This window comes from Oncorhynchus clarkii, chromosome 6 (genome assembly GCF_045791955.1).
Source record: "Oncorhynchus clarkii lewisi isolate Uvic-CL-2024 chromosome 6, UVic_Ocla_1.0, whole genome shotgun sequence".
In the NCBI taxonomy this organism is placed as follows: Eukaryota; Metazoa; Chordata; class Actinopteri; order Salmoniformes; family Salmonidae; genus Oncorhynchus; species Oncorhynchus clarkii.
This window is the reverse complement of record NC_092152.1, coordinates 59,627,718-59,653,014: the sequence shown is the minus strand read 5'-3', so window position 1 is coordinate 59,653,014 and position 25,297 is coordinate 59,627,718. Positions and strand designations below refer to the sequence as shown.

At 43.7% G+C, this 25,297-nt stretch overlaps 1 protein-coding gene across 2 annotated transcripts in view; it reads right to left on the bottom strand.

Moving 5' to 3' along the window:
• Nucleotides 1–20,387, bottom strand: part of LOC139411361 (A disintegrin and metalloproteinase with thrombospondin motifs 18-like) — a 46,123-nt gene extending 25,736 nt beyond the window's left edge. Inside the window, exons 1-12 of one of the 2 annotated variants that reach the window (XM_071157635.1) lie at nt 20,047–20,387; nt 19,852–19,930; nt 18,760–19,079; nt 6,083–6,350; nt 5,356–5,555; nt 5,064–5,147; nt 4,806–4,956; nt 3,861–3,966; nt 2,807–2,944; nt 2,518–2,671; nt 1,461–1,556; nt 837–985 (exon numbers count right to left, since the gene is read on the bottom strand). In XM_071157635.1, coding sequence (XP_071013736.1) covers nt 837–985; nt 1,461–1,556; nt 2,518–2,671; nt 2,807–2,944; nt 3,861–3,966; nt 4,806–4,956; nt 5,064–5,147; nt 5,356–5,555; nt 6,083–6,350; nt 18,760–19,079; nt 19,852–19,930; nt 20,047–20,148 — 1,847 coding nt within the window. In that variant the 5' untranslated portion in view covers nt 20,149–20,387. The remainder of the gene's footprint in view (nt 1–836; nt 986–1,460; nt 1,557–2,517; nt 2,672–2,806; nt 2,945–3,860; nt 3,967–4,805; nt 4,957–5,063; nt 5,148–5,355; nt 5,556–6,082; nt 6,351–18,759; nt 19,080–19,851; nt 19,931–20,046) is intronic. The other variant, XM_071157636.1, reaches the window with a different exon arrangement.
• Between the last annotated feature and the right edge of the window lie 4,910 nt (nt 20,388–25,297).

The following is a 25,297-nucleotide window of genomic DNA, read 5'->3' as shown; positions in this document are numbered from 1 at the left end:
CGTGGCTAATCATGCCTCAAGCTCATCTATCCATCGTCCGTCTTGTATGGAGCGTTAGCTCTGCTAGACAAGGTAAAGTGCCTCAAAAGAGGGAGGAGTAACTTTCACAGTAACAATCCTCTCTGGGGTATTACCAGGGGTTCTTGAGTTCACCCAGTGCAAATCTAGGCTTGTTATGGTAGGGGAGAGTGGGCTAAGTTGAGCCAAAGGGGTAAGTTGAGCCACCATACACAACTTTAATAATTTGACCAAATATTTTAGGAAGAGGTCATAATTTCATGGTCATGGAAAAAGTGGTAAACAAGGTAGGTCCAAAAAACTGATTCTCACCAAGTCAAATTAATTTGGTGTGTTAGACGTTTCAAGTGGAACATTTTAAGATTGTTCTATACACCAGTTGGGGTCTCTATAAGTGTGAATATGAGGTCCTAAACCTTGCATGAAAGTGCCTCCTTGTAGCTTTGTGGGCTAATATAGTCAAAATGTTTGTCTTGGGGTAAGTTGAGCCAATGGTTGAGCCAAGAGCAAGTTGAGCAAATGTAAGTATTTTCATTACAGGCGTAATGCAAGGCATTATCGTTGGGATATGAGGTAACAACAGGGCCTGACCTATGATAATTTGTAGACGGCTTAACTTACCCTGTCCCATGGCTCAACTTACCCTGGGATAAGTTTGGCCAAGACACCACTTTTTTGGGACAAGCTTTGTTTTCAAAACTGTAATTTTTACATGATTTCGGATTATTTACAGGGATACACAACATCCTAAAATATATGTAGATATTTTTGTTAAAAATAATACACCTGACCCCCTAGTATGACTAACAGTACTGTACCTGGGGCTGGTGCAGGATCGCTCCCTGTACATCACCCCTCCCCCACAGGTCCTGGAACAGTCCGACCACTCCAACCATCCTGACCACTGACCGTTAACAGCTCTCGGACCGTGGTCACCATACTTCACACACTGGCCTCGCCGACACCACTGTTGAGAGAGAGAGAGAGAGAGATGGGGGCGGGGTGAAGAGGAAAAAGTTGAGTTAGTATCGGTGGTAGGATCTTTGGCTTGCCCCAGTGCTGAGGTTCCTGGTTTGGGTGAATGCCCAGCACCACACCTGGAGACCTAGGCCTGTCTGAGCCAAACCACACACTCACACACATCACCACCTTTCTTTCTCTCCCAATATCATCTTTCACTGTGGAAAAAGAATAGGAGCCTTGTGTCCTTATGGGACATTTAACAATGCACAAAACGCTCCTGCAGGTGTGTGCATATGTGGATTTGTGAGTGAACCTGTCTTTTGTCCTTGGGCATTTGTGTACGCGTCCCTGTGTGTTTTTACGTCTGTGTGTGTTTGAAAGTGTGTTACGCTGAATGATAATGTTAAAGGGAAATCCCTGTCTCCTCCCATCCCGTTCACGGTGGGCAACATTGCCATGGAAACAGATGGTACACTTACCATGTCAGTCCCACAGCTGGTGCCCTCGGCAGCGGGCATGAACTTGGTCTCACACCGGTGACCTGTCCTGTGGCACCACAGTGACTTACAGATGTCCTGCCGAGTGACCGGAAACACCAAACAGTGAGTCCAGCATCTGCCTCCCCTCATCAGAACACCGCCACTACACCACCAACATCCCACTGCCATGGTTACACGCAATAATCCCCCATTTCCAAAAAACCTGTCAAAACCAATCATTGTATTCCCTGAAACACGCTATTCATGTATCTTTTATTTCTTCCCACAATGCAGTATGTATGGAGAGATGAGGCATTGGGAGCCAGGCAGTGGACCTGTGCCACGCTGGCGTGCCGCCCGATTGCATCTGGCAGACAGCTAGCGAGACCGGGGTTGTGAGAGAGCTGGTCCCCCCCGTTCTAATCTAACTCTGCAGCAGACTGACTGAGCTAGTGTGCCACGGCCAGCCATAAGAGCAGAGCACGCGGCTAATTAGCTCTCCTCTGCACCGTGCGAAACGACCGCAGAATCCCAACAGGGGGAAGAAACACGGGGAGGCAAACATCCCAAATCCTTGTTAATTAAGATGTAGAGTCACCTACGTCGAGGTTCAGGAGACGGGTTCAAACTTAGGGCTGGGGTTCAGGAGAACACAAAAGGTTGTATGGGGGGATACACAATGGAGCAGGCTATACCATGAGCACTAATCCTACAGATGGACTGGCGTGGATGTTGATTTCCCACACACAACCTCCTTTTCTTGACCCGTTCCTTATTCATGCTGGATTTGCATGTCAATGCATGTCTTGTTGAATGTTTTATAGTGGAAGCTTAAGGAGGCCCATTCCCTTAGGGTTGTGTTCAAGTCTGTTGGACCCGTTTTGAATACTGTAATGGGAGATTAAATATGGCTGTTTTAGACATAGAATGGTTTGTCCCAGAAAGATCATGCAAATTAAATAATACTGGTTTTAAACCCTGCCTAGTTTTCCCAGTAGCACACTTGTCAGACAGTTTCATGCAACCCAGTAAGAATGTGCCTATCAGTGTCAGCTACCTTGACAAAGTCCAGGTTGCACAGTTTAGCCTTGGAGCCAAACTGCCACTTGCACTGTGTGTCAGCATCATAGAGCTGACCTGGGAGCTGCTCTGGGTATTTATACTGCCCAATCTGCCTGGGCTCATCCACCAGACATGATGCTTGAGCTGTTCTGTGGAATAAAACCAAGAAAACAATCAGACAGGGACCTAGAATGATTTTCTCCTAAACACAAACAGGTGCAGGAGAGAACCACACATCATTACATGCATGGCAGCCATATCAGTTGTCAATATATAAGGCTTACCCAAGGAAGCGGCTGAGGTATTGGCGACTGCAGGCAGACCAGGAGAAGACCCCGTTATTTCCTGCCAGGGTTGGAGACATGATGTTTCCTTCAGCTTTCCGACAAGGATTCCCCTCTCCATCATGGATCATCCCAAAACTGCCAGAGAGACAGATCATTAAGAGAGAGAGAGAGAGAGAGAGAGAGAGAGAGGTTTGAACTCTTACCTTAGTAACCTTACAACATTTTTTTTTTTTTATAAAACTCGTTAAGCTCCATGGAGTGCGATGGGTCACACGTTGCCTCACGCTTGTTTTAGAAACAGATGTGTTATAGCCAGTCATGTGTTGATACAGCATTAAGGTCTACCCTCCTACAGAACAGTACATAGCTGAGGTTCACTAGTCTGTAAAAGACGACGTCATCTATTTAGAAATGACATGCCCTCAATTTGTCAGTGATTAATGGTATTTGGCCTGGAAGTGGTTTTCATCTGAACAATGTGCAAATTCTGGGAATGATTCCTATTAATTTGACCAAATGTGATTATGAAAATTACAGGAATTCTGACATGTTACCGGCTCGGCGTATCGAAGGAACAGGTTCTTTCCCGTTTGTGTTGAGAGAGTGCCAAGCAGACAAAGGGCTTCACCATAATAATTCAATCTCAAATGTCAAATATAAACTGCCTCTTATCTCGATGGAAACGTGTAAACACAAACAGAGCATACCCATCGCCTGTGGCACTTCATATGGTTTCACACATTGTCGTGGAGAAGATTAACTGCTTTGCTAGCGTAATGCGATTGTTTCGGTCCGTATTCTTTGCACCTTTGGTGTAGCACTGTAGAGTAAAGCAGTCCCATTGCAACTAAGCACGACTTTCTATAAAAACTAAGCCTGCATGCATTTGTTAGGACTAATGTCCCACGAATACACTGCTGTAATAGTAACACGTTCATCACCTGCACTAGGTGTTCTCCTGTTTCTCCTAAAATGCATGGGGGTCTATTCTGCTGCATGTGAAGGTAAAGCTCATGGCTAGTGCTAATTGCGAGGGCATTGATGGACTTACTTGTGGCCTGATTCATGAGCGATGGTGAAAGCTAAGCCCAGTCCTGTGTCTTCATTAATCGTACAGCTACGGTATTTACTACACATTCCACTTATAGGAGCAAAACCTGCAGAGATAAGCAGAGGGAGAGGAGGAAATGTAAAAGAGTATTGTACGGGAGATATCAGGCTCAAATATGTATTCAAACAAAGCTACTATGTCTATCTACAAAAACCATCAGACAACATAACTGTTCTGGGAAAAGGAAGGCCGCAGGCAGTGTTACACGACAAACTTATTTTCAATACAGGCATTACTATTGCCAACCTAAAAAATGCAAATACCGCTATTAGAGGGAGCAAAGACTGCTGTTACATGGCAATAAAGGCAGTCTTTACAGTTTAAATGGTCCACGGAGAGCATGAACGCTATGGATTGTAGCAAGAAAGCTGTGGGCTGTGTTACAAAGAGCATATTTAAATCAAAGCCCCGCTTGCTCCTCACACTGTACGTCCCAAAGTACATACTTGTGGTTTAGGGCCGTTGAGATTAATTAATTATAGTTGGCTGATGCTTCAGTTTTAACTGATCTGACAATGCTGCCAATCGTTCACACTATTGAAGAGAAGAATAGAACAGGATGGGTGTAAGATGTGTGTGTGTGGGTGGGTGCATGTGTATGCGTGCGTCCATGTATGCATGGCCATACTTGTGTGTATGTGTGTGTGAGTGAGTTTTTACAAGGGTGTATTTAGTGCAGGAGAAATCCCCTGCCGGAGGGAGTCCAGGCAGAGCATGCAGGATCCCGCCCACCCTGGAAGTGACCCCATGATCTCTGGTGCTGTCTAATCCCCCAGCAGAACCATTACTAAGGGATCTAATCTCCAACAGTCCCCTCAGGAGCCCTGGCTGACCTACTTCACCCCCGCCCCCACCCCTACCAACCCCCCCACCCACCCCCCTTACCCAGGGTGTCACAGGGCTCGTTCTTCCAAGAGCAGATGTCCAGGCCGGTGAGGAGCACGGCATGGTCGTGGCGCTTACCGATCAGGCCCGACTGCCACTGGCAGAAACTGTTGAGAGACTGGTCAGCGTGGTGGTTGATGGACAGGCCGAGCTGGGGAAGAGACAGAGAGGAAGAGATCAGAAGGGGAGACTGGAGAATTCATGACGTTGGGGAGACTGGTGATTTTTTTGTCATGCACTCAGATCAATGTGACTCACTGGATCTTGCTCTAGAAGAAGCAGGCTGACCACCACAATGTTGATATCAGTTCCGATGGTGCCGTCTTTGAAAAGGCTGGAAACCTGATACAAAACCAACCCAGATTGCCAGTTGTAGATTAACATTTCGGTTAAAATTAATCGTTGCTTAACATTTTGTGTGAAGTAAATACAGAAATCATGACATTCATTGCTTGTCAAGGCCAGGGTTTTGCTTAAGGATAAAATCTACTTTGGGATATGTTACATGACTGATGACTAACTGACTGACTGGTGTCCCTCCCCTGCTCACCATGTTCATAACAGTGAGGACGTAGGTGGTGACGTTCTCTCTGCCGTGTTTCTCCAGCATCTTCCTGTCTGCCACCACCAGCGTTTCCACATTCAAGGTCCCCACCTTGTTAGACGTGACGGGTGATCGCTTCCCCCTGCCTGGGAGCTCAAACTCATCAGGCATGACGAGACGATCCTCAGCAGGGGGCTTGGGAGTGTCTGCAGAGATATGGTAGACAGATAGAGGGCAGGTAGGGAGGGATAGAGATATGAAGAGAGAGAAAGAGGAGACAGGGGGAGAAATGCTTTGGAAAGGAGCTCAAATGACAGCTCCTCCTTTTTCCTGGACCTTTCCCTGATAAGAGCAAGGGGCCGGCAGAGCGTTGAAAGAGCAGGAAATATTCAAAGTCATTCACTCCTCATGCTGCTTCTGAGTTTTCATTTCAATAAAGGCCAGCTACTTTATACCCCTGGGCAATCTGAGCACTATATTTCTTTCAAAATACATTATACACATTACATCATAAACAATCAGTAGTGGAACATTTGAACATTTTGACCTTCATTTTTTGTTATTTGTCATTGTACTCTTATCGTTCTGTTCCTGTGATAAAACTACAAAGCATGTCTCTCTACCATCTTTACTACCACTGTCCTGTACACACAGTCCCACGTGACTGTAATGTGTTTTTCTCATGTGAGCGGATCAAAGGCAGTCATAATAATAAGGAAGTTCCCTTACATACATTGCTTGCGGCGTCCACAGAAGTGTTGTCTCTGCAGCTTCCCGTGCTGGTAGTCGTGGTGATGCTGGTGATGGTGCTGTAGATATGGGTTGTCAGGTTGGGAGCTGTGGACAGACCTCTGGCCACCATGGACTTTGTGTTCAGCCGAGCGTTTGTAGACCACATGTGGGTGGTGTCCACTCGGGGAGGTGTAGTTGTGCTCTGCAGCTAGGTGCTGGGGCAAGGGGGCGATGAAGTACTCATCATCAGACATCCGGATCAGACCTGACTGAAGAGCACAGATACCCCTGGGCCTTAGATTTATTAATCAACATTAAACATTCATCATGGTGGATGAAGACGAGAGCCGGATGAGTAATAAGTAATGTAGATTGTCATGTGTTAAGGAATGGCGTAAGTAAGAGGTCTGTCAGCAGTTCTTAGATAAGGCAGAAGGGACATAAAAATAGAGAGGAGTCATGTCAAACCAGACACAGACACAAGAAACCCTGGGACAAGGTGGTGTCTCCATAGGTCAGGCTCCCATAGGAATGTGACTTACTGTCTGTCAGGATGATAACACAGGGTACAAGAGGTAGTCTGGGACAGCTGTTCCTCAACACAGGATTCCTTACCCAGAAGGTTAGTGGGTTCTGAGACAATCTAGAACCAACTCTTACACTGTAAAGGGGTTGCTGTGAATTTGACAGTAACTTACAGGCAGCTCAGTGGAGAGTACAATTATGTATTTCATATTACAGTACACCTACTGTAATATAAATACGGTATCAAAGAAAGTACTGTGTAATTACACACAGTACAATACTGTAGAATTGACTGTATTATACTGTACAAAAGTCAATGCTACCGTAGTCAGAATGAATGAATGGATAAATGTAATTAATTGAGGGGAGGAGTTTGTATTTTACCGTATTTTACTGTAATTACAATGAATTGGTAAAAGCAGGTTGGTGGCTAGGTAAAGTATTTACACATCACAACATATTTATGCATATTTGGTGTTTTAGATCACTTGCACTTCTAGAGGCCTTAACAAAGTCTTTCAAACTGGCAGCTACAGGGCAAAACAGACCAAAAGGACATGGCAAACCACAACCATTTAAGGTTCAAGACTTGCTGCCATTCCAATCTTTAAAATTAATGGCGCACTATAACCACATAGGAGTTCAATTTGTACAGCATTCTCACTCATGGGTGAAACAAATATAGCCTCTAAACAAGGCACGCCTCAAAATATGTTAATGAGCCATAAACAACAATTCTATGCACCCCCCAAAAAATTGGGCGTACGGTACCCAAAAGTGAAAACATGAAGTAGACCAAACTTTTTTGTCCTTTAAAAACCTGCTTTAAGTAAAACAATATTGTGGGCTATAGCTTGGAAAATAAATACATGTGACTCTGAGTGACAACATAATGATGTTTGTTTCCAACATTAGCGCTGTTTTCCTAAAGATAAATATGCTTTGTGTTTTGTTTCTTTGTCACAATAATAACCAGTATTGTGATACTTGTATCGTCCCGGCCCTAGTATTCTAGGAACAGTACCATTCTACTGTTGATAATACCCCACATTACTGTATAAATTACAGTCTTCAGTTACAGTGTAGTTTACTTCTCAAACACGGCCGTAAAAAAAAACTGCTGCCTACAACCTAAGTACTGGCAGTCGCCATGGATACAGCAGTCAGATACAGTGAAAAAATATATAAAGTAGCATGATGCAAGAGCTTTATATATAATAGTGCAGTCAGAGTGTAACTGGTAAAAGGTTGCAAACTAGTTGTGTTTAAAATGCTTGCAGGTCAACAGAAACAACAACTCAAAAACTCAAAGTGAAAAAAGTCCCTTTGAACAGACCTCTGCCAAAAACTGCTCTTTAACTAACCAGCTTTTCATGTAAAGGATTCCAATACACTCCAAAGAAAGGAATAAAATGTTGAGACAACCTCTTGGAGACTGCCTGTAAAAACACAGTAAGGCGGGGAGGCCATTAATCTTCAACTTCAGCGTGGTCCTGTTATCGGAGCTAGCACTGGAGGGGACTGAATCAATTTGATTAGCGAAAAGAGCTGAAACACAGCGGTATTCACTTTCCCTTCACATGTTAGAGGAGGGCTACGATGTATGAGATAGCCTCTCTATGGAACCCTGTCAGCAAGCCAACCACTGATTGAAAAGATCCAATATTAGCTCTTTGTCATCCTCCGAGGCAGATAGCTAGGCTTTTCTTCAACACCCTCCCTGTGTGTGTGTGTGTGTGTGTGTGTGTGTGTGTGTGTGTGTGTGTGTGTGTGTGTGTGTGTGTGTGTGTGTGTGTGTGTGTGTGTGTGTGTGTGTGTGTGTGTGTGTGTGTGTGTAGTTTGATGATTACATGGAACAATAGGGAGGTGGAGAGAAGGGTTGATGTTCAAGTCAAAAGTAAAAATATAGTTTCATAAATTAGGCAATCACAGAACATAAGGCAGCCAGCTACTGTAACACCTCTGAAAATGCATTTCACTTACTCACTAGTCTGCTTTCTGTCTATGGGCCATGTGCAACTGCCTCAGCACCAAGTCTTACATTTGGCAATCCATAGCAATATGATTCACCTTTGAAAGTTTGACATATTGATACAGAGCACTTTCCAATTAATAAAACATTTATAATACATATAATACAACTGTAGAATCCTTATTTATACCATTACATTATATGGAAGTGTAAAATATTATTTCAAACATCACCACAGGCTGACAGCTTCATTTATACTCAAAATAAATATAAATGCAACATGCAACATGTTATATAGTTCATATAAGGAAATCAGTCAATTGAAATAAATGTATTAGGCCCTAATCTACGGATTTCACATGACTGGGAATACAGATATACAGTACATCTGTTGGTGACAGATACCTTAAAATAAAAGGTAGAGGAGTGGTTCAGAAAACCAGTCAGTATCTGGTGTGACCACCATTTGCCTCATGCAGCGCGACACATCTCTTTCACATAGAGTTGATCAGGCTGTTGGTTGTGGCCTGTGGGGTGTTGTCCTAATCCTATTCAATGGCTGTGCAAAGTTGCTGGATATTGGCATGAACTGGAACATGGTGTCCAGAGCATCCCAAACATGCTCAATGGGTGACATGTCTGGTGAGTATGCAGGCCATGGAAGAACTGGGACATTTTCAGCTTCCAGGAATCGTGTACAGATCCTTGCAACATGGGGCTGTGCATTACCATGCTGAAATATGAGGTGATGGTGGCAGATGAATGGGATGACAATGGGCCTCAAGATCTCATCACGGCATCTCTGTGCATTCAAATTGGCATCAATAAAATACAATTGTGTTCTTGTCCGTAGCTTATGCCTACCATTACCATTACCCCACCCCCACCATGGGGCACTCTGTTCACAATGTTGACATCATCACACCGCTAGTCCACACGACTCCATACATGTGGTCTGCGGTTGTGAAGCCGGTTGGACGTACTGACAAATTCTCTAAAATGCCGTGGGGAGGCGGATTATGGTAGAGAAGTGAACATTAAATGATCTGGCAACAGCTCTGGTGGACATTCCTGCAGTCAGCATGTGAAATGCACACTCCCTCAAAACTTGAGACATCTGTGGCATTGTGACAAAACTGCACATTTTAGAGTGTCCTTTCATTGTCCCCAGCACAGGTGCACTTGTGTAATGATCATACTGTTTAATAATCAGCTTCTTGATATGCCACACCTGTCAGGTGGATGGATTATCTTGGCAAAGGATAAATGCTCACTAACAGGGATCTTTACAAATTTGGTCAGAACATTTGCGGAAAGATAAGCTTTTAGTGCATTTGGAACATTTCTGGGATATTTTACTTCAGCTCATGAAACATGGGACCAACACTTTACATGATGCATGTATATTTTTATTCAGTGTAGTTTTGGTTGGTTATAGTTGAGCAATTGTAATGCATTTGCAACAGCCCTCCAGCTTAAGGTTTGCAATATAAGACTAGAACAGAGTTACCATTAATCTGGCAGCAACGACCGCATCCAAGATGTTCTGGAAGAGTTCACTGCGCTGTGCTAGCTGAGCGTGCATTTATCTCAGTACGTGAAACGTGTCGTGTTGCTGTAGAATGAAGAAGCAGTGGTTTGGTTTATTTCGCCTGGCAGGGCTACCAGACAGACAGACAGACAGGCTGATAAACACCCTGGCCTCTGACAGACCATCCGTTCACTGCTGTGGCTGTTCATGTCAGCAGGGTTAGACAGCGTCAGACAGCACTGGTTAGCGGCGTGTATCCACTTGGCCTCATCCACAGTGAGTTACAAAGAGAGGAATAATGGTGAAATGGACTCGATAAGCATTGGCAGACTAGAGAGAAAAAAAAAGTATTTTCTTTTGGTCAGCACTACTATATTATTATGTATTGCCTGATCACTTGTTTATGTGATTGCATGAGACAGAGAAAGAACTGAGTGAAGAAAGGTGAATGCAGCCATTTAATTGTTGTTTGGTTTCCCCAAACCTCTGTCCTTTCTCCCATTTGATGACCAAGTTAAGCAGTTCATTCCACTCTCTGACCATGTCTGAGATCGATCACTAAGAGTGCTGAACCTCACAAATTCTGTCTGGCCATGGAATGCGATCTAATCTCACCTCATACTCTCCAAATCCAGCCCAAATAGCTGTGCATTGTCATCCACACCCCTCACACCCCATGACCCCTGTCCATTTTCTATGCGTGACACCCACCTCCCCCTTCACCCTCCTGATCCACATTTCCCCAGACTAGCAGGTGGCAAAGTAAACATAAGCGCACAAAGGGGAGCCATGCAGAAGCTCTTGTTGTGAAAACAGTGGCGAGCCATGGCAGACTGCCAACATGCACAGGCATCCGCTCCCTGACTCCCACCTCCTGGGACAGGACAGTGGTACAACAGGGGCACTCTGGGGAGGCAAAGTCCACCATAACCCCATCCATCCCTCTTCTCCCAGGACCTGACAGAACCACCAAACCACCTCGTATCACTCATTCCTCCCCCGATGAGGATCAAAAGGCCATGTGAGTAACCCAGAGGCTCTTGTCAAATTTGGTTCTGTTCCTCCCATGATATTAATGGGCAGTAAATGGCATCGGGTGTCCGTCGATGTCTGTCAGCCTCGTTCTCTGTGTTGCTCCGGTGCTTTGTTGAGGCAGAGTGATTTCTCTTTCCGACTGATGGGTTTCAATCAAAAGGGGGTTTACACTAAATGCAGTGACGTCTATTTTGGCCGAGCCACGGGGTACCTTGTGTGCCTTGCCTTCCTGTGTCACATTTTCCTCCTCTTCCTCTAATGTGACCTCGGCAGAGCCCCACATGCCTTCAAACACTGTGTCCAGACAGAGAGAGGATAACAGTATGACATGTCTTCACCACAGCTGGGCAGCCAGAAGAGCCAGGACCCCTCCTTATGAACCAGCCCTAGCTAGCCCCCGACACAGGCCATAATCTAGGAGTAGACCGCGTGAGGACAGAGAGCAGGGAGACACTGACAAACTTGGGGAGGATACACAACGCTATACTGGACTTAGAAACCCTTCCACTTCCTTAATAGCCACAAGACTTGAGTGTAACCCGCACTGTCATTTCATTACACTTTTCCACTGCACTGTAAAGATCTGGCAGCCTGGTCGGTCTGGTGACTGCTCCAGCCCTTTGAACTGACGAGTTTAGGGATCTCACCAACTAACTCTCAGCAAACTGTCAAGCAACATAGGCCTATGCATGGATATATGGATGCTATTTGTATAATTATCTGCTATGCATTACATCAATAAAGATACTATTTTCTGCTCATTTTTGCAGTGGTGACAGTAGTACTTCATCCCAGATGAGCCCATTTTTAACATTTGCATACGTTTTGTGAAGCTACCCTGAACTAAGCCTGTAGCATTATTAACCAATCTGACAGCGACCAAATTACTCACACAGACTGAAACTGTAAAAGAGACAAAGATGGAGGAGACAAAGTACCTCTTCCAGGTTCCAACCCCTATCTGTGTAAATCTATTAGCATATTAGCCTGGAATCTCGCTAGCCACTTCCTGTTGTGATGTGCCTGCTCCCCTTTAACCCACAACAAACGTTAACCAACACCCTGGAGGAAATCCACTGTTAGCTAGCTAGCGCTTCCCATTGTCTGCCAACCCCCCACACCACCTCACACTCAATTATCACACATGCATTCCATTTGTCTCAGAAACATACCAAACTTTACTGTAAAATATCTATCAACATCTTCCAGCAGTTAGCATATGGAGGTGCCTATGCTTGATAATGGGAGGAAATTGATTCCATCTGTCGGGATGTGGTGCGTCTCTCTTCTTGTTCTGCCTGAACTGTATGTCTGTGAGAGTCCTGAAAAGACTAGAAGAACTGCCAGATGAAATGTAAAAGTAGAACACTGGAGGGACAACTTGCAAAAAAAACATAAGCATACTAGTAGCCATAAAATATCACTAATATCAGATGCTGATAGTAATATCAGGTGATATCAGGTACATACCTCAATGTACTGTATTATTTCTGGCATTACATTTAATACATGTTTTGCTACTGTATGTATAGTAACATGCTGTTAAATGGATGTTATTCATGACAACATATATCCTCTGAAAGGTACTTGAGATTTATGGAATTTCACAGGGAGCAAAGAGACACCAGGTCCTGAGACTTCAAGTAATATTGATGTGGCAGACCTCTAGTGATTTCCTTAAATGTACACTTGTAAGAGTTACACAGATTAGAGGGAGATGTCCTCTGTTAAACACCAGTCTATTTCTCCTCAGACCTGCAGACATCCGACGACTCCCCCCACCACCGTTCTCAGTTTACAGCATAACATGCACGTGGTTACTCTGAGGAGACAGTTTTCCGAACCCAACAGTCCATGTTGTTGGGAATTAGCAAACACACCAATGGTCTCAGAGGACTTCCCTGTGGAAGCTATTACGACATGACTTTGCTTTTGCTTTCATGTGGTTTTCCGAGGCCTGTGACGACACCCATGTAACCTTACACATTTCGACCATGCATGTCTTCAGTGTAAGTGCGAGGCACAATTTATAGCTCGTTCCTTAGGATCTGTTGCGGGGGGGAAACGTAATTAGCCTGTCTTTGTGTAAACTGTAGCTGCTTTTAAGGCTCCCAACCATGACATTATATTTTAAATTAGTAAGTGCTTACATGCTGTTAAAGACTGGGAGAGAGATGTGTGAGAAACCCAAACCCAGTGATTATAAAGCTCTAAAACGCATCTGCACTCCAGCTCAGCGTTACATGTGACCACAGTGTCGGCGAATGCAGACCAGAGCATCCACATCACTCAGTGTCTGTCAGCTATGGTAAACGGATACAGGCCATTATCAGTCCAAAATGCAGCCCTCGTCTGTGTGAGCGGCCTATGTCTCCGTGTCTATCATTCGACCTGGCCAATAATGATTTGAGTTTCCCTCAGCGTTAGCCTAGAGCATTCCACAGAGTGTGTGGCGTCACTAATTGCCTTTAAAGAGCATAGACACCCACTGAGCAGCCCTTGTTCTCCAAATAAAGCACAGGTGGGCCTGGAAACACCATGGCTAATGATGTTATAGAGCCCCCTTATCAGCTGAATCGAAATGGGCAAGGTTCAACTCATTTTCCTGTCAGCCCAGTTGGGACCAAGCAACTTCCTCTGACAGTGGATGATGACTCAGCAGGTGGCCAAATTGGGAAGTCCACTATTTCAGGCAGTCAGTCCCTCCCAAACTCACCAGAGGTCAGAAATAGAGAAAAGGAGAGGATATGAGGGGGAAAGAGAAATTGAAGTAAATATGGGATATACTGTATATGGTTCTGTGTTCAATTTAAGCTAACATCTTTACTGTTTCCATTGCTTCCAGTACTCTGCCCTGAACCTCGGACACGGTCACTAGCCAGCTACCATCCAGTACTCCACCCTGCACCTTAAGAGACTTTTGCCCTATGTACAGTCATTGAACACCAGTCACTTTAATAATATTTACATACTGTTTTACCCACTTTATATGTACATACTGTATTCTAGACATGGCTCATCCTATATAGCTGATTGAGGACCGTACTACTGATGAATGTGTTTTTCTTTCTACTTGCATATTGGATTTATATTTTGATGTGTGTATTTTCTGTCATTTCTGTAATTCAGGGCTCATTTGTAAAATAGACCTTGGTCTCAGTATGACTCCCTGATCAAATAAAACTTTGATAAATAAAGAATCTACTGCTGTACACACACACCTTTTCTATTCACATACTGTCTATACTGTCTATACCCACCATTCACATACATACGTATGTATCATTTATATTCCGGACTCAGGAAGCTAATTTCCTGCAATTCTATCCATTTTGCTATGGGGTTGTGTACTGTGCATTTAAATACTGTGTTCTCGACATAGCTCATACTAATATTTCTACTACTGTACATTGCATTTTAGTTACACTGTTTATGCACACAGCATATTTATTTATATACTGGATTCTCGACATAGCTCACTCTAATATATCTACTGCTGTACATATCATTCCTAGAATATTCCTTGTGTAAATTCATCCAGTGTAGATACGTGTAGGTTGCATTTGGATTACTGTTACATTGCTATTTGGGTTGTTAATTGGATTCGTTACGACATTTCTTAATTTCTTTATTTTTTGACTTTTTGGATGATGTGTGTATTATTTTGTATTGCTACGTATTGCTGCACTGTTGGCGCTAGAAACACCAGCATTTAGCTGCACCTGTGATAACATCTGCAATATCTGCAACCAATGTTGATTTGGTCTGTTCTGCAACCATGTTTGTGCACGTCTTATATACAGAGAAAACTTGTTCACTAAAGCAGCCATACAGGTCAAAACGCTATCCTCATTTAACGACAAGCCAGAACCGCTGTTGGAAAATAACGTATTGTCTAACAAAAGGGGTACTGCATCTATTGTGCTGACACAGACGGGTCGAGGAATATGTATGGATTCTGCTTTGTGAAGTGACGACCACTTCAACACTCCTCATTCGTCTTGTGTGAGAAACCCGAGCACAATGCCTGTGACAAGAGCAGAATGGCAAGGGCCTGGCTCCCTCTCCTCCTGGCATCTAGCGGTGGGCACTACATCACTGTCACCACGGAGACCACCAGGGAATCTCCCTCCGCAGCGCTCACAACATGACCGGCTCACGTCGTATGTGGCATAACAGCCTATGAGTTATGAGTGGGACTAGGGAGCCAGAGTAACTACAGAGTTCCAACAGACGTTCCAATTTGTCCAGTCCTCTTATGAAAATGGACAAGTACAAATGCCCAAAGTCCTACCTGAGAATTCCTCATCATGTGTCAGACTCAGCCCTACGCCCTGTACGCCCTGCATCCATATGGAGCCCATTGTGGGGGGATGGAGCCCATGGGACACTGAGCAGAGAGAGTTGTGGTTTACAATAGGTCATATGAGGTGCTGAGAAAGAACTGAGCATCAGCCATCTTGTTTATTTCAGGCCTGTGCACAACATTTAAATATGATACTCTACAGAGAAAAGTTCACTCCAGAACAATAATTTATGGCGACTAAATCACCTATAACTCATGTTTAGTAATATATGTAGGACTATAATTCTGATTTTTTTTTTAATAATCCCACTAAACCGGTTATATGACGGATACCACACCACGGGAAGAGAATGAGTGTCTTTTTTTTTCTCCACACAGTGGAATGTCCTACGACTTACACCTTGTTGAGACAGTCAAATGTACATGTCTGCTGACGTGTTTCCTTTCCTCAGATCATTGTTAAAGGATATCACAACTGTCCCTGCAATAAGACCCTGAGCAAAATAAACAGCCTCCTTTGAGGTGTCTGAGAGCAACAAGCTGGGGAATGAGAGAAAGGAAAGGAAAAGGGGAGGTTTGTTTTCACACTCATCCCCTAGTACATGGGGGTCATTAAAAAGACCCCTAGTACACATCAAAACAGACTCAATTACCTCCCTAATTAGAACCGGTCTACAACTCTACAGGGGTTGTGGGAAAATAATACACCTAGCCCTCCCAGCCTCGTTTCGAAAATAAAGAAGAACAACAAAAACCTGTTCTCAGAATATATGTGGTTACCTAAGAGAGAGTGACCTGCTTTAATACCACAGGAAACACTGAAAAGAGAGATGTCTCAGAGAGACCACATTTACATGCGCACAGTATTCCGGATGGTAGCTCATATCCCGCTTTTGGTCTTACTCGGGATAAGCTGTTTACATGAATCTTTGATATCCCGTTCACGAGTATCCCTGTATCTGTAAATAAACCAAATATTCCTAATTGAAGTTCATATGGGTTAAATGGAATAATAACTGCAATCTGGACACTGACTGTAGGCCTATAACCTCTCACATGTAGAGTAATATAATATTGACTCTAGCATAATTATGCATTTCTTGCAGTAACATTATACAACAAATGTTAATTTTGTCTCGGAACAGGAGTGGATAAATATGATTTCTTTCTTTCAGCATCTCTTGAGAAAATGTGAATGCGTGTTATCTTTGACACTTTTATGCAAGCAGACTATTTCAACCACATAAAATATGGCCCCTAGATGAACTTGAAGTCTTATCAGAAACGTGTTTCATCGTTTTCTCAGCTAGCACTTAAAACCTTTGAAGGTGTGGCTGTAACTGTATAGACTAAAGAGACATGCATCCTAACATGGAAGAGGGGGCTTGGGAAAGGTCATGGCTGAGTTTGTCATGGTCGGACACGCTTAGCCAGAGAACCGGAATCCGCTGAAGGGGCAATCTAATGGCTCAACAGCCAGACAATATAGCTGGCCCACACACCAATGATCCCGCCGTCCAATAAGATAATAAATGACATATTAATGAAGGTCTCAGAGAGTGCATCCAAGCCTACTGTTCTTGTTGAGTTCAGTTCAGCTCTTGGGGTCTGGTCCTTGTGAGGAAGGGCTGGCTCTGTCACCCACTGTACGGAGCGGTGACCTGGGGAGGACAGCAGAGCTCTAATTTATCTCTCCCTGCATTCACAGAGGAATGGGAGAGCAGCTTTGAACTTGCACTACAGAGGAACTGAGGCCAGCATGACCCTGAAAGAGGGAGCGACTGAGGTCAACCACCGTGACCTCTGGAACAGAGAATGCAGGCAGAGAACTCCTGTGTGCAACCAGCAATACCTGTACAATTTTTTTTTAAACTGATGTCTTCAAGTCATTTGAGGTCAGCAGAAAAGAGAAAAAGAGAAAATACTTTCAACACACAAAGGAAGTACATGTCCTTCTCATGAGGAGTGTAATTAAAAACACCATGTTAAATTATTCAGGATTTACTAAGCAAATCCCCTATCCCCGGTCTTAATACAGAGTCTGCCTGTTCTTGATTTAAAAACAGAATCCCCCTCCATCTGCTGGGGCATGATGCACCCAAACAGTAGTTAAGAGGACCAGCGTGGGCGGACTGTGGAGGCCGGGGCTTCTCTGACCGGCCGTCTGTCTGTGTGCCAGCAGTGGAGACCTACACTACCACAAAGAGGGCCTCCATCGGCCCATAGAGAGAGCAACCATCCTCCCTCGGAGCACCACTCTAAACTCGGAATTAACATTCTTCTTGCAGAAAAAAATTCTAGCTCTCACCCAAACAGGCTGCCAGTGATCCTCTGTTTCCAGGCAAAAGAAGCTGCTGAGGATCAACGGGGATGAATGGGTCCTCATTTGTACTTAATCCAAAGCTCCTCGTGAAGGGGAGATGACATGTGGGGTTAAACTCCTCCAGGCTATGCACTCTTTCAGTGCAACAGACAGACCTTCTTTCTTGTGCATTTTCCTCTCTTCCCCTTTATTCAGTTTTAATGTACTACTGTAAAAGTAGGTATTTTAATGTGGCTCTCCCTCCCTTCCATCTGAAATCTAAAAGTAGAAGCACATTTTAAGAAACGATAGACTAAGTGAATTTCTGATGGCCCTCGGGTCATCCTTGGGAAAAGAAAAAAGGATAACTGAGGAGGAGAAAAACAGATCAAAGAGTCCTTCCAGTCTATTCAAATGCGTCTGCTCCCAAATCACATTGTGTCCTTGCACAGTTTTAAAAATAATGGGTCACTGCTGTTTAATTGTGGAGAAGCTACTTCTAATGAAAAGAACAATACAAAGATTAGCACTGCCAGCCAAGCGGCTGAAACTTCACCCTGGGTTTAATTGCACTGAACAAGGGAGATGGGGAAGCAGGGCAAACAAGGGACAAAAGAGCAAGGAGCAAAGGAGGTAGAGGCTATTGGCAAAAATAAAGGCATGTTTTATGGAGGCCTAGTGTCCGGGGTGGGACATGTGATCTGCTTGTCCGCCTAAGGGAGGAAATAGTGAGCGAGACACTAAGGCCAGCAACTTTAAAAAAAAAACAGAACTGTCTCTTTTCCACTCTCCTCACTTCTTCTCCCCCCCCCCCTGTTTCTCACTCCCACACACACACCCCTCTCTCCCTCTCTCTTCCTCACACACAGAAACAGAAACACACTCTTTTTCTCTTTCATTGCTTACTTTGCATAATACAAAAGGTGGTTTGACACAAGGTGTAATCCATGACAAATCTAAATCACGAGAGAAAAAAAACACGTTTAACGACTCAAGGGGACACTTACCAAGCCAGAACATGTAGATATGGCTGCAGAGGAAGCTGTGAGGTTGCGTATAAATCCCTGATACAAGCAGTCCTGATGGGCTGGCTCCTGTGCCAATGTGGTGATGCCCTCTGTCCCCAGTACCTGTACTGTGAAGCCCTCTGCCACTACCATGGCAGGCTGTAAGTCCAGGTGCATGTCCCTCCCGAAGGCAGAGAGCCTGTAGTGTACAGGGCCCCCAATGGACGACAGGGACCTCTTATTCCGGCCTCGCCGCAGCATATCGTGGGACACATACCCACCCCGAGCATCCACCTCAATTGGGGTCACAAACATGTAATCTGGGGGAGAACCACAGAAAAGTTCACCACCAAACCCACATCCAATAAGTTCATTTTATTGGCACAAAGCATTTGCACACATTTCAACTCCCTCTAGTCTGTTTATACTGATCACGGTATAATTGATCAAACAGTGTTATAATATTTAAGTGACTTATGAGGGGAGAATTTGATATCATACTGGCTTGTGTATTCGGGTCTTTCATAATCAAACCAAGTTTCAGATCCAAAAGTTGTAAACCTTATTCCACTACCATAGCCTATATTAATCTAATAAACAGTTATTCAATAAGAGCACAACGAGACCCATCATTTAGGAACAGTATCAGACGCCACGTAGGCCTAATAGGAACGCCCAGAAACAAATCCAAATATTTTTTTACAGTCACATCCACTCTCATTGGTAAATCAAAGAATGTAAATCATCTAAACTCTACCCGCCCCGTCGCCGGCTGCTCAAGGAGGAAACTGCCGCTTCTGCAGGGAATTCCTTCACCGGCAAACGCGCGTGGCTTAAATTTACCAGCCAAGAAGACGAGAGAGGCAGTATGCGCGCAAGGCACCATGAGCGCTTTACCTGGTGACTCATCGATAAACCTGACACAACACATACAAGTAATGCGTTTTATTCCTTCTGAACAGTAGCTTTGTTATTGTTTTATTCGAAAAGATTGTAAAAGTTACAGACTGCTGCAGAGTACAATGTTGTTAGTAACCATTGTCTCATCAGTTATGGAGAGAAGTAAACAACCGGCCCGTGCAAAATACAAACCATGATTCAGTCCACTGGTGTCACTGGCAAAAGTGGACGAAACAGAATGAATGGAATGTGAGCAGTAGATATGCAGCGTCTGCAAAACGACAGGTAGCAACAAGTTAATGGCACAACAAGCGCAACAGTGTACTGTAACAGGCAGCCTACTGCAATTTAAAAGTATATCTGATGATACAGTTAATTGTCACCTGCCTTTAATGTGTTCCAGAACCACAGAGTGGATAAAATCTTCACTGATGTGCAGCTGACAAGTGGGATAGGCAAAGTCCATATCAAAAGAAAAAGGCAATCCATGTTGGCATGCAATATCCTCCTCTGTTACCTCCTCAAAAAACACAGAAGTAATAACCTGTGGCAGCGGATAATGCAACTGTAAGACATTGCTGATTTCTTTAGGTGCCTTTTACATGTAATCACGTCTAGTCCGCCGGGTCCATTTGGCTGTGCCTGGAGAGGTAAAGCGCACTCGTGCGTCTTTCTGAAACAGGTAGCAAATCGCTGGAGTGCTGACTGTGCTCTCTACAGTGAACAGTGACAGTCAGCTCCTGCAGACCGTAAGTAGCACCAGCGGGTGGAAACGGAGATGGGCCAATCAGCAAAGAGCATCATCTTCTCTGAGATGAGTAGCCCACTGTTGTGCAGGAAAGCTCTTAACTATCTTTGGCTCAGTGTTGAGTTTAACAAATTCGTGCTCCCCGCACAACCCACCGGGCAAAAACAGGTTAAATCAACGTTGTTTCCACGTTGTTTCATTTCAAACCCCCCCCCCCCCCCAAAAAAAAAATATGTGATGAAGTTGAATCATGTGGAAACTGATTGGATTTGCAAAAAGGCTTCATCATCAGGACATTCCGTATTTTTTTTCACGCATTTTTTTTGTTGAATATACCTATAAAGCTCTTCAATTAATATTGCAGGTCGATGCAACTTTCCAAATCAATGAAAATACAGAAAGTATTTGATTGGATGTAAATTGTGTAGCCTATAATTCAAGGTCAGATTTTCATTCCACTTCTGGAGTTGTATAAGAAATTGCCCACCTGACTGACCTTTGTATGAAATGTAGGGCCAGAGTAGAGAGATGAATAAACCATGTGTTATTATAGGCAAACCTTTCTATTCTACAACAGGTCATTCACGCAAAATGGTGAATTACATGTAAACATAAAGGGATAATTTTTTGCACATTTGGGGTTAGTTAGCCTAGTATGTTTTTTTCATTTAGCAGATGTGTCAGTGGCTTGGTCACTATCCCACCTTAGTCAAGAAGAGTATAGGCTAGTGGGCAATACTAGCGACTGGGGCCCCTAAACGACCTTTTACGTCGTGTATGCCTGAAACCTGCCCTGTTAAACGCGTACTCCGGGCTCGGAGACTGCCGCCCAGCTCCCCCCGGACTGCGGCGCACAAGAAAACGGTATCAACCCACGCAGAGAAGCACGAGATTGAACTTCACTAAATTTTCTAGAGTTTCCCCTGTTAGCTAACACTATCAACGTTCCCTTTACTGTAGAAATTGTGATCGAATCAATGCAATATTAGCCACTTTCAATGCAACGTACCGAAACAAAACGAACTATGCAAGATTTAGTATGCAAAACTAACTGCAGGAGATTTTGTTGAAGGCAGAACGCATTGGACACGCACGACACAGCCCGTAATCTACACAGACCATTGCGGTATAACAAATCAGAGTTGCAGTAGGCCTATATGCAAATAGACTATTGCCATATATGGATCTGTGAAATGTACTTTTTTTTATCTGTGAAGTTAACTTTGAACTGGACTGTTTACACGAATGAGCGGTCATGAGTACATGCACTTGTTTTGAGATCAAAGCAAGAGCTGCATGTAGCCACTTGGGCACATTTTGTTTGCTAATTAGTGAGTTATTGGCTCAGTCATAGATAATTTGAAGTCAGCAATAGGGGAGTGATTGCTTCCTACAAGAGCACAAAACGTGTACATTTCTTTGAAAAGTAAGTCAGGTAAAGAGCCTTTTTCTGTGTTAATGGGGCAGTGGTGTATTTGGAGACCAGCTTCAATAAGCTACGATAAGTAGACCATAGGCAGAGGGTAGCATAATTTGTCTGATTCTCTGTAATAATGCTATGGAAATAATAATGTGTTTTATTTTGTAAAGTGGTTTCTTGCATCAAACAAGTTGATAAACAGCTTAATGTCAAGCCCTGCATGTTTTTTTTCTTCTCAAAAGTCTCATGGAATGTAGGCCTACATTGAGCACCACACATTGGCTGCTACTGTAGGCTGAATGATAGAACAGCTATTTCCATGTTATGGGATGCATTTCCTCCCTTGTTTTTGATGGTAGGCCACTCTGTGAAATGATTCAGAATCCGAGTATTTGCCTATTCATGTGTTATAATATTTATGTATCCGTGGCCTGTATGGGTAGGATGTTTTGCACTCATGACATGATGCAGTCTAGGCCAACCTGTAGCACACAGACACCTCAGCTGTAGCTACCCATTACCTCTCACTCCACCAACTTTTCACACTTTCACATCTGTGACCTGTGTCACAGCAAGCCCCCTGAACTCCTGCCATGTCTGGGAGCTGACAGAGGACAGCTGCGACTGGTCCATCTTAAGGTGTAACCTACTTCTGCAGTTCTCTGTCTATAGCTTTTCAGTGCCATAATTATTTGGTATTATAGACAGTATTTACCATACGGTTGTGTATTATATTTTATGATTCTTATGGTTCTTACTAATTTATCGGGGTGGCAGGTAGCCTAGTGGTTAGAGCGTTGGACTTGTAATCGAAAGGTTGACAGATCGAATCCCCGAGCTGACAACATAAAGATATGTATCGCTGCCCAATAGCAAGGCATTTAACCCACTGTTCCTAGGCTGTCATTGAAAATAAGAATTTGTTCTTAACTGACTTCCCTAGTAAAATAAACAAAACTGTGTACTTTGCCAGTTTATGACATCATTTTAAAACATCTTGTTGCAGATATTGGAGTTAGGGCTAAAGTATAAAATACGTATGATTTTGTTCACCTTACCAAAGTTTCAGTAAGTAAGTGACGAGATTGTGAAGGGTCAAATAAGCACGTCTGCTGTAAATGTAACGGAGGTGGTTCAGGGAACTATACTTGTGTAATTAGTTACCAAACAGCTCTCGGAGCTAAAGCTTTGCTTCTGCACTCTTAGAAAAAAGGGTTCCAAAAGGGTTCTTCAGCTGTCCCTATAGGAAAACTTTTTTGGTTCCAGGGAGAACCTTTTTTGGTTCCAGGGAGAACTCTTTTCGGATCCATGTAGAACCCTCTGTTTAAAGGGTTCTGCATGAACACTTTTTTTCTATGAGTCTGGTTGTCTGTGCAGTTAATATTTATCATCTTTCCGAGATACTGTGGTTGCCATCGATGGTGTCAGGCCAGTCACCCACAGCCCTCTTAATGTGCTCAACCTATGGAACTGTTAAATTGCAAGTAGGACGGAGGGCAGGAAAGCACATTTTGCTTTGACTACAATGTGGTTGTTTACCAGATGGTTCTTGTTTTCCGATGTTTCTCTTTCTTCTCTCTTTTCAGTCCTGACAATGCAGGGTAGAGTGGCCACAGATGGCCCCAAACTGAACAAGGCCACACCACACCACTGTGTTCACAGATTAGTTTATATACGGTACACTTAACCAACTGTCCAAAATGTCCCAAAAGTCAAGAAGTTCACCCAAGCCTCTCTGCTCATTGGAGCCTGTCAGACAGCTAAGTTGTTTGTTTCAGGAGAGCAATACAAGATATCACATTACGAATACATGTAACCAGTGTGGTTCTCGTGGGGACGGATATAAAATCCCAGAAACCGCAGCAGGACATGACATCTGACAACAAAAGACCTGATTAACTAATGTACATACTGTAAACCGAGAACTCTCACTTGCTGTCATTTCAATATGCAAAGCTTATGCTATCATAAGCAAGCCACAGCAGTTTCCTAAGCATTTGCACTGGGAACTGGCAAAGAGAATTAGTGAATTCTGTTTTGAATCAAATTATTTACCCAATAACACAAATACTCAATGAGGTCATAACCAAAGGGTAATCTTAGAGACTTTTTAAAGTTTTTTTTTCCCATTCTCTTTTCCTCCTTTAGTTTTGTTTGTTTTTAATTTGTTTGTTTGCTTATTGTGTGGCAGTCCCTTTTCCAGCCGTGGCTTGAGTTCAGAGTTCCGTATACTGCTCCCTGTATCTGCTCCTCATTTCCTTGTAATTTCATTGCTGGTCATATCTGCAAACGTTTTAGGAGGAGGATTTCTGCTATTTCTCCTAGATTTTATTTTTGGTGCTTTTCGTGGTTGCCACTGTGGCAGCCATATGTTTGCCTGTCACTCAGTCAGTGCTCGTCCTTTGCCCATGTGATTTTCCGTAACTGAGCAGAGAAATAACCCTGTTTTGTCTGCACAACATACCACCGATGCCATATGCTTTTTATCATTGAGCATGCATGGAGTACTTCGTATGACTTTTTATGTCGTTTTGAGGAGTGATATTTGACTTAGATTAGTCACTGTTCGTATGTCATTTTTTTTGGTCAGGATTTAGTCATGGTCATCATTTTTGGGAGATTGACTGAAGACCACACATTAGGCTAAATCAAATGATATACTGTATAGGCTAACCTCAGCATATATCATAATTGGGTCCTCTGTACTTACTTCCAGCATCCACACTTGGGTTATGGGGTCATCAATCAGAAGATGTGACACGAGCACATGTAACAGTGTAGTTTCCGTCCCTCTCCTCATCCCTACCTGGGCTCGAACCAGGGACCCTCTGCACACATCAACAACTGACACCCACGAAGCATCATTACCCATCGCGCCACAAAAGCCACAGCCCTTGCAGAGCAAAGGGAACAACTACTTCAAGGTCTCAGAGGGAGTGACGTCACCGATTGAAACGCTATTAGCGCGCACCACCGCTAACTAGCTAGCCATTTCACATCGGTTACACACACATTGGGTGGAGGGGTACAGTGGGGGGTCTCTCAAATTGTTTATTTTTCTCTGTCATCGAGAGCCCAAACAGTCTACAGGACTGGGTAATCGCCTTTCAATACTGACCTGGAAGATTAACCCTTTATCCGAGTTCTCCTTCCATCCCAGTTATCCCAGCCCTAATGGCTGCTGAAGACCACAGTCTGACTGTTATCTCATCCAAAACTCAAGATCACATGTTTCAGGGGAGACCTGACTCACCTTTTATTTCAAATGGTCAATGTTATAATTAACATTATTCATTTAATAGCACAGATTCTCATAGACCACTGATCAATGTGATTATCTGGAGAGCTGAGTGTAGCTAGGATGATGTTTAGTTTTAAGGTGATACGTGGCAGATGTTGTTTCCTGGATAAACTATTTGACCTAAGCTATTGTCCCAAGAAAATGTGTCAAGAATCACAACCAAACAAGC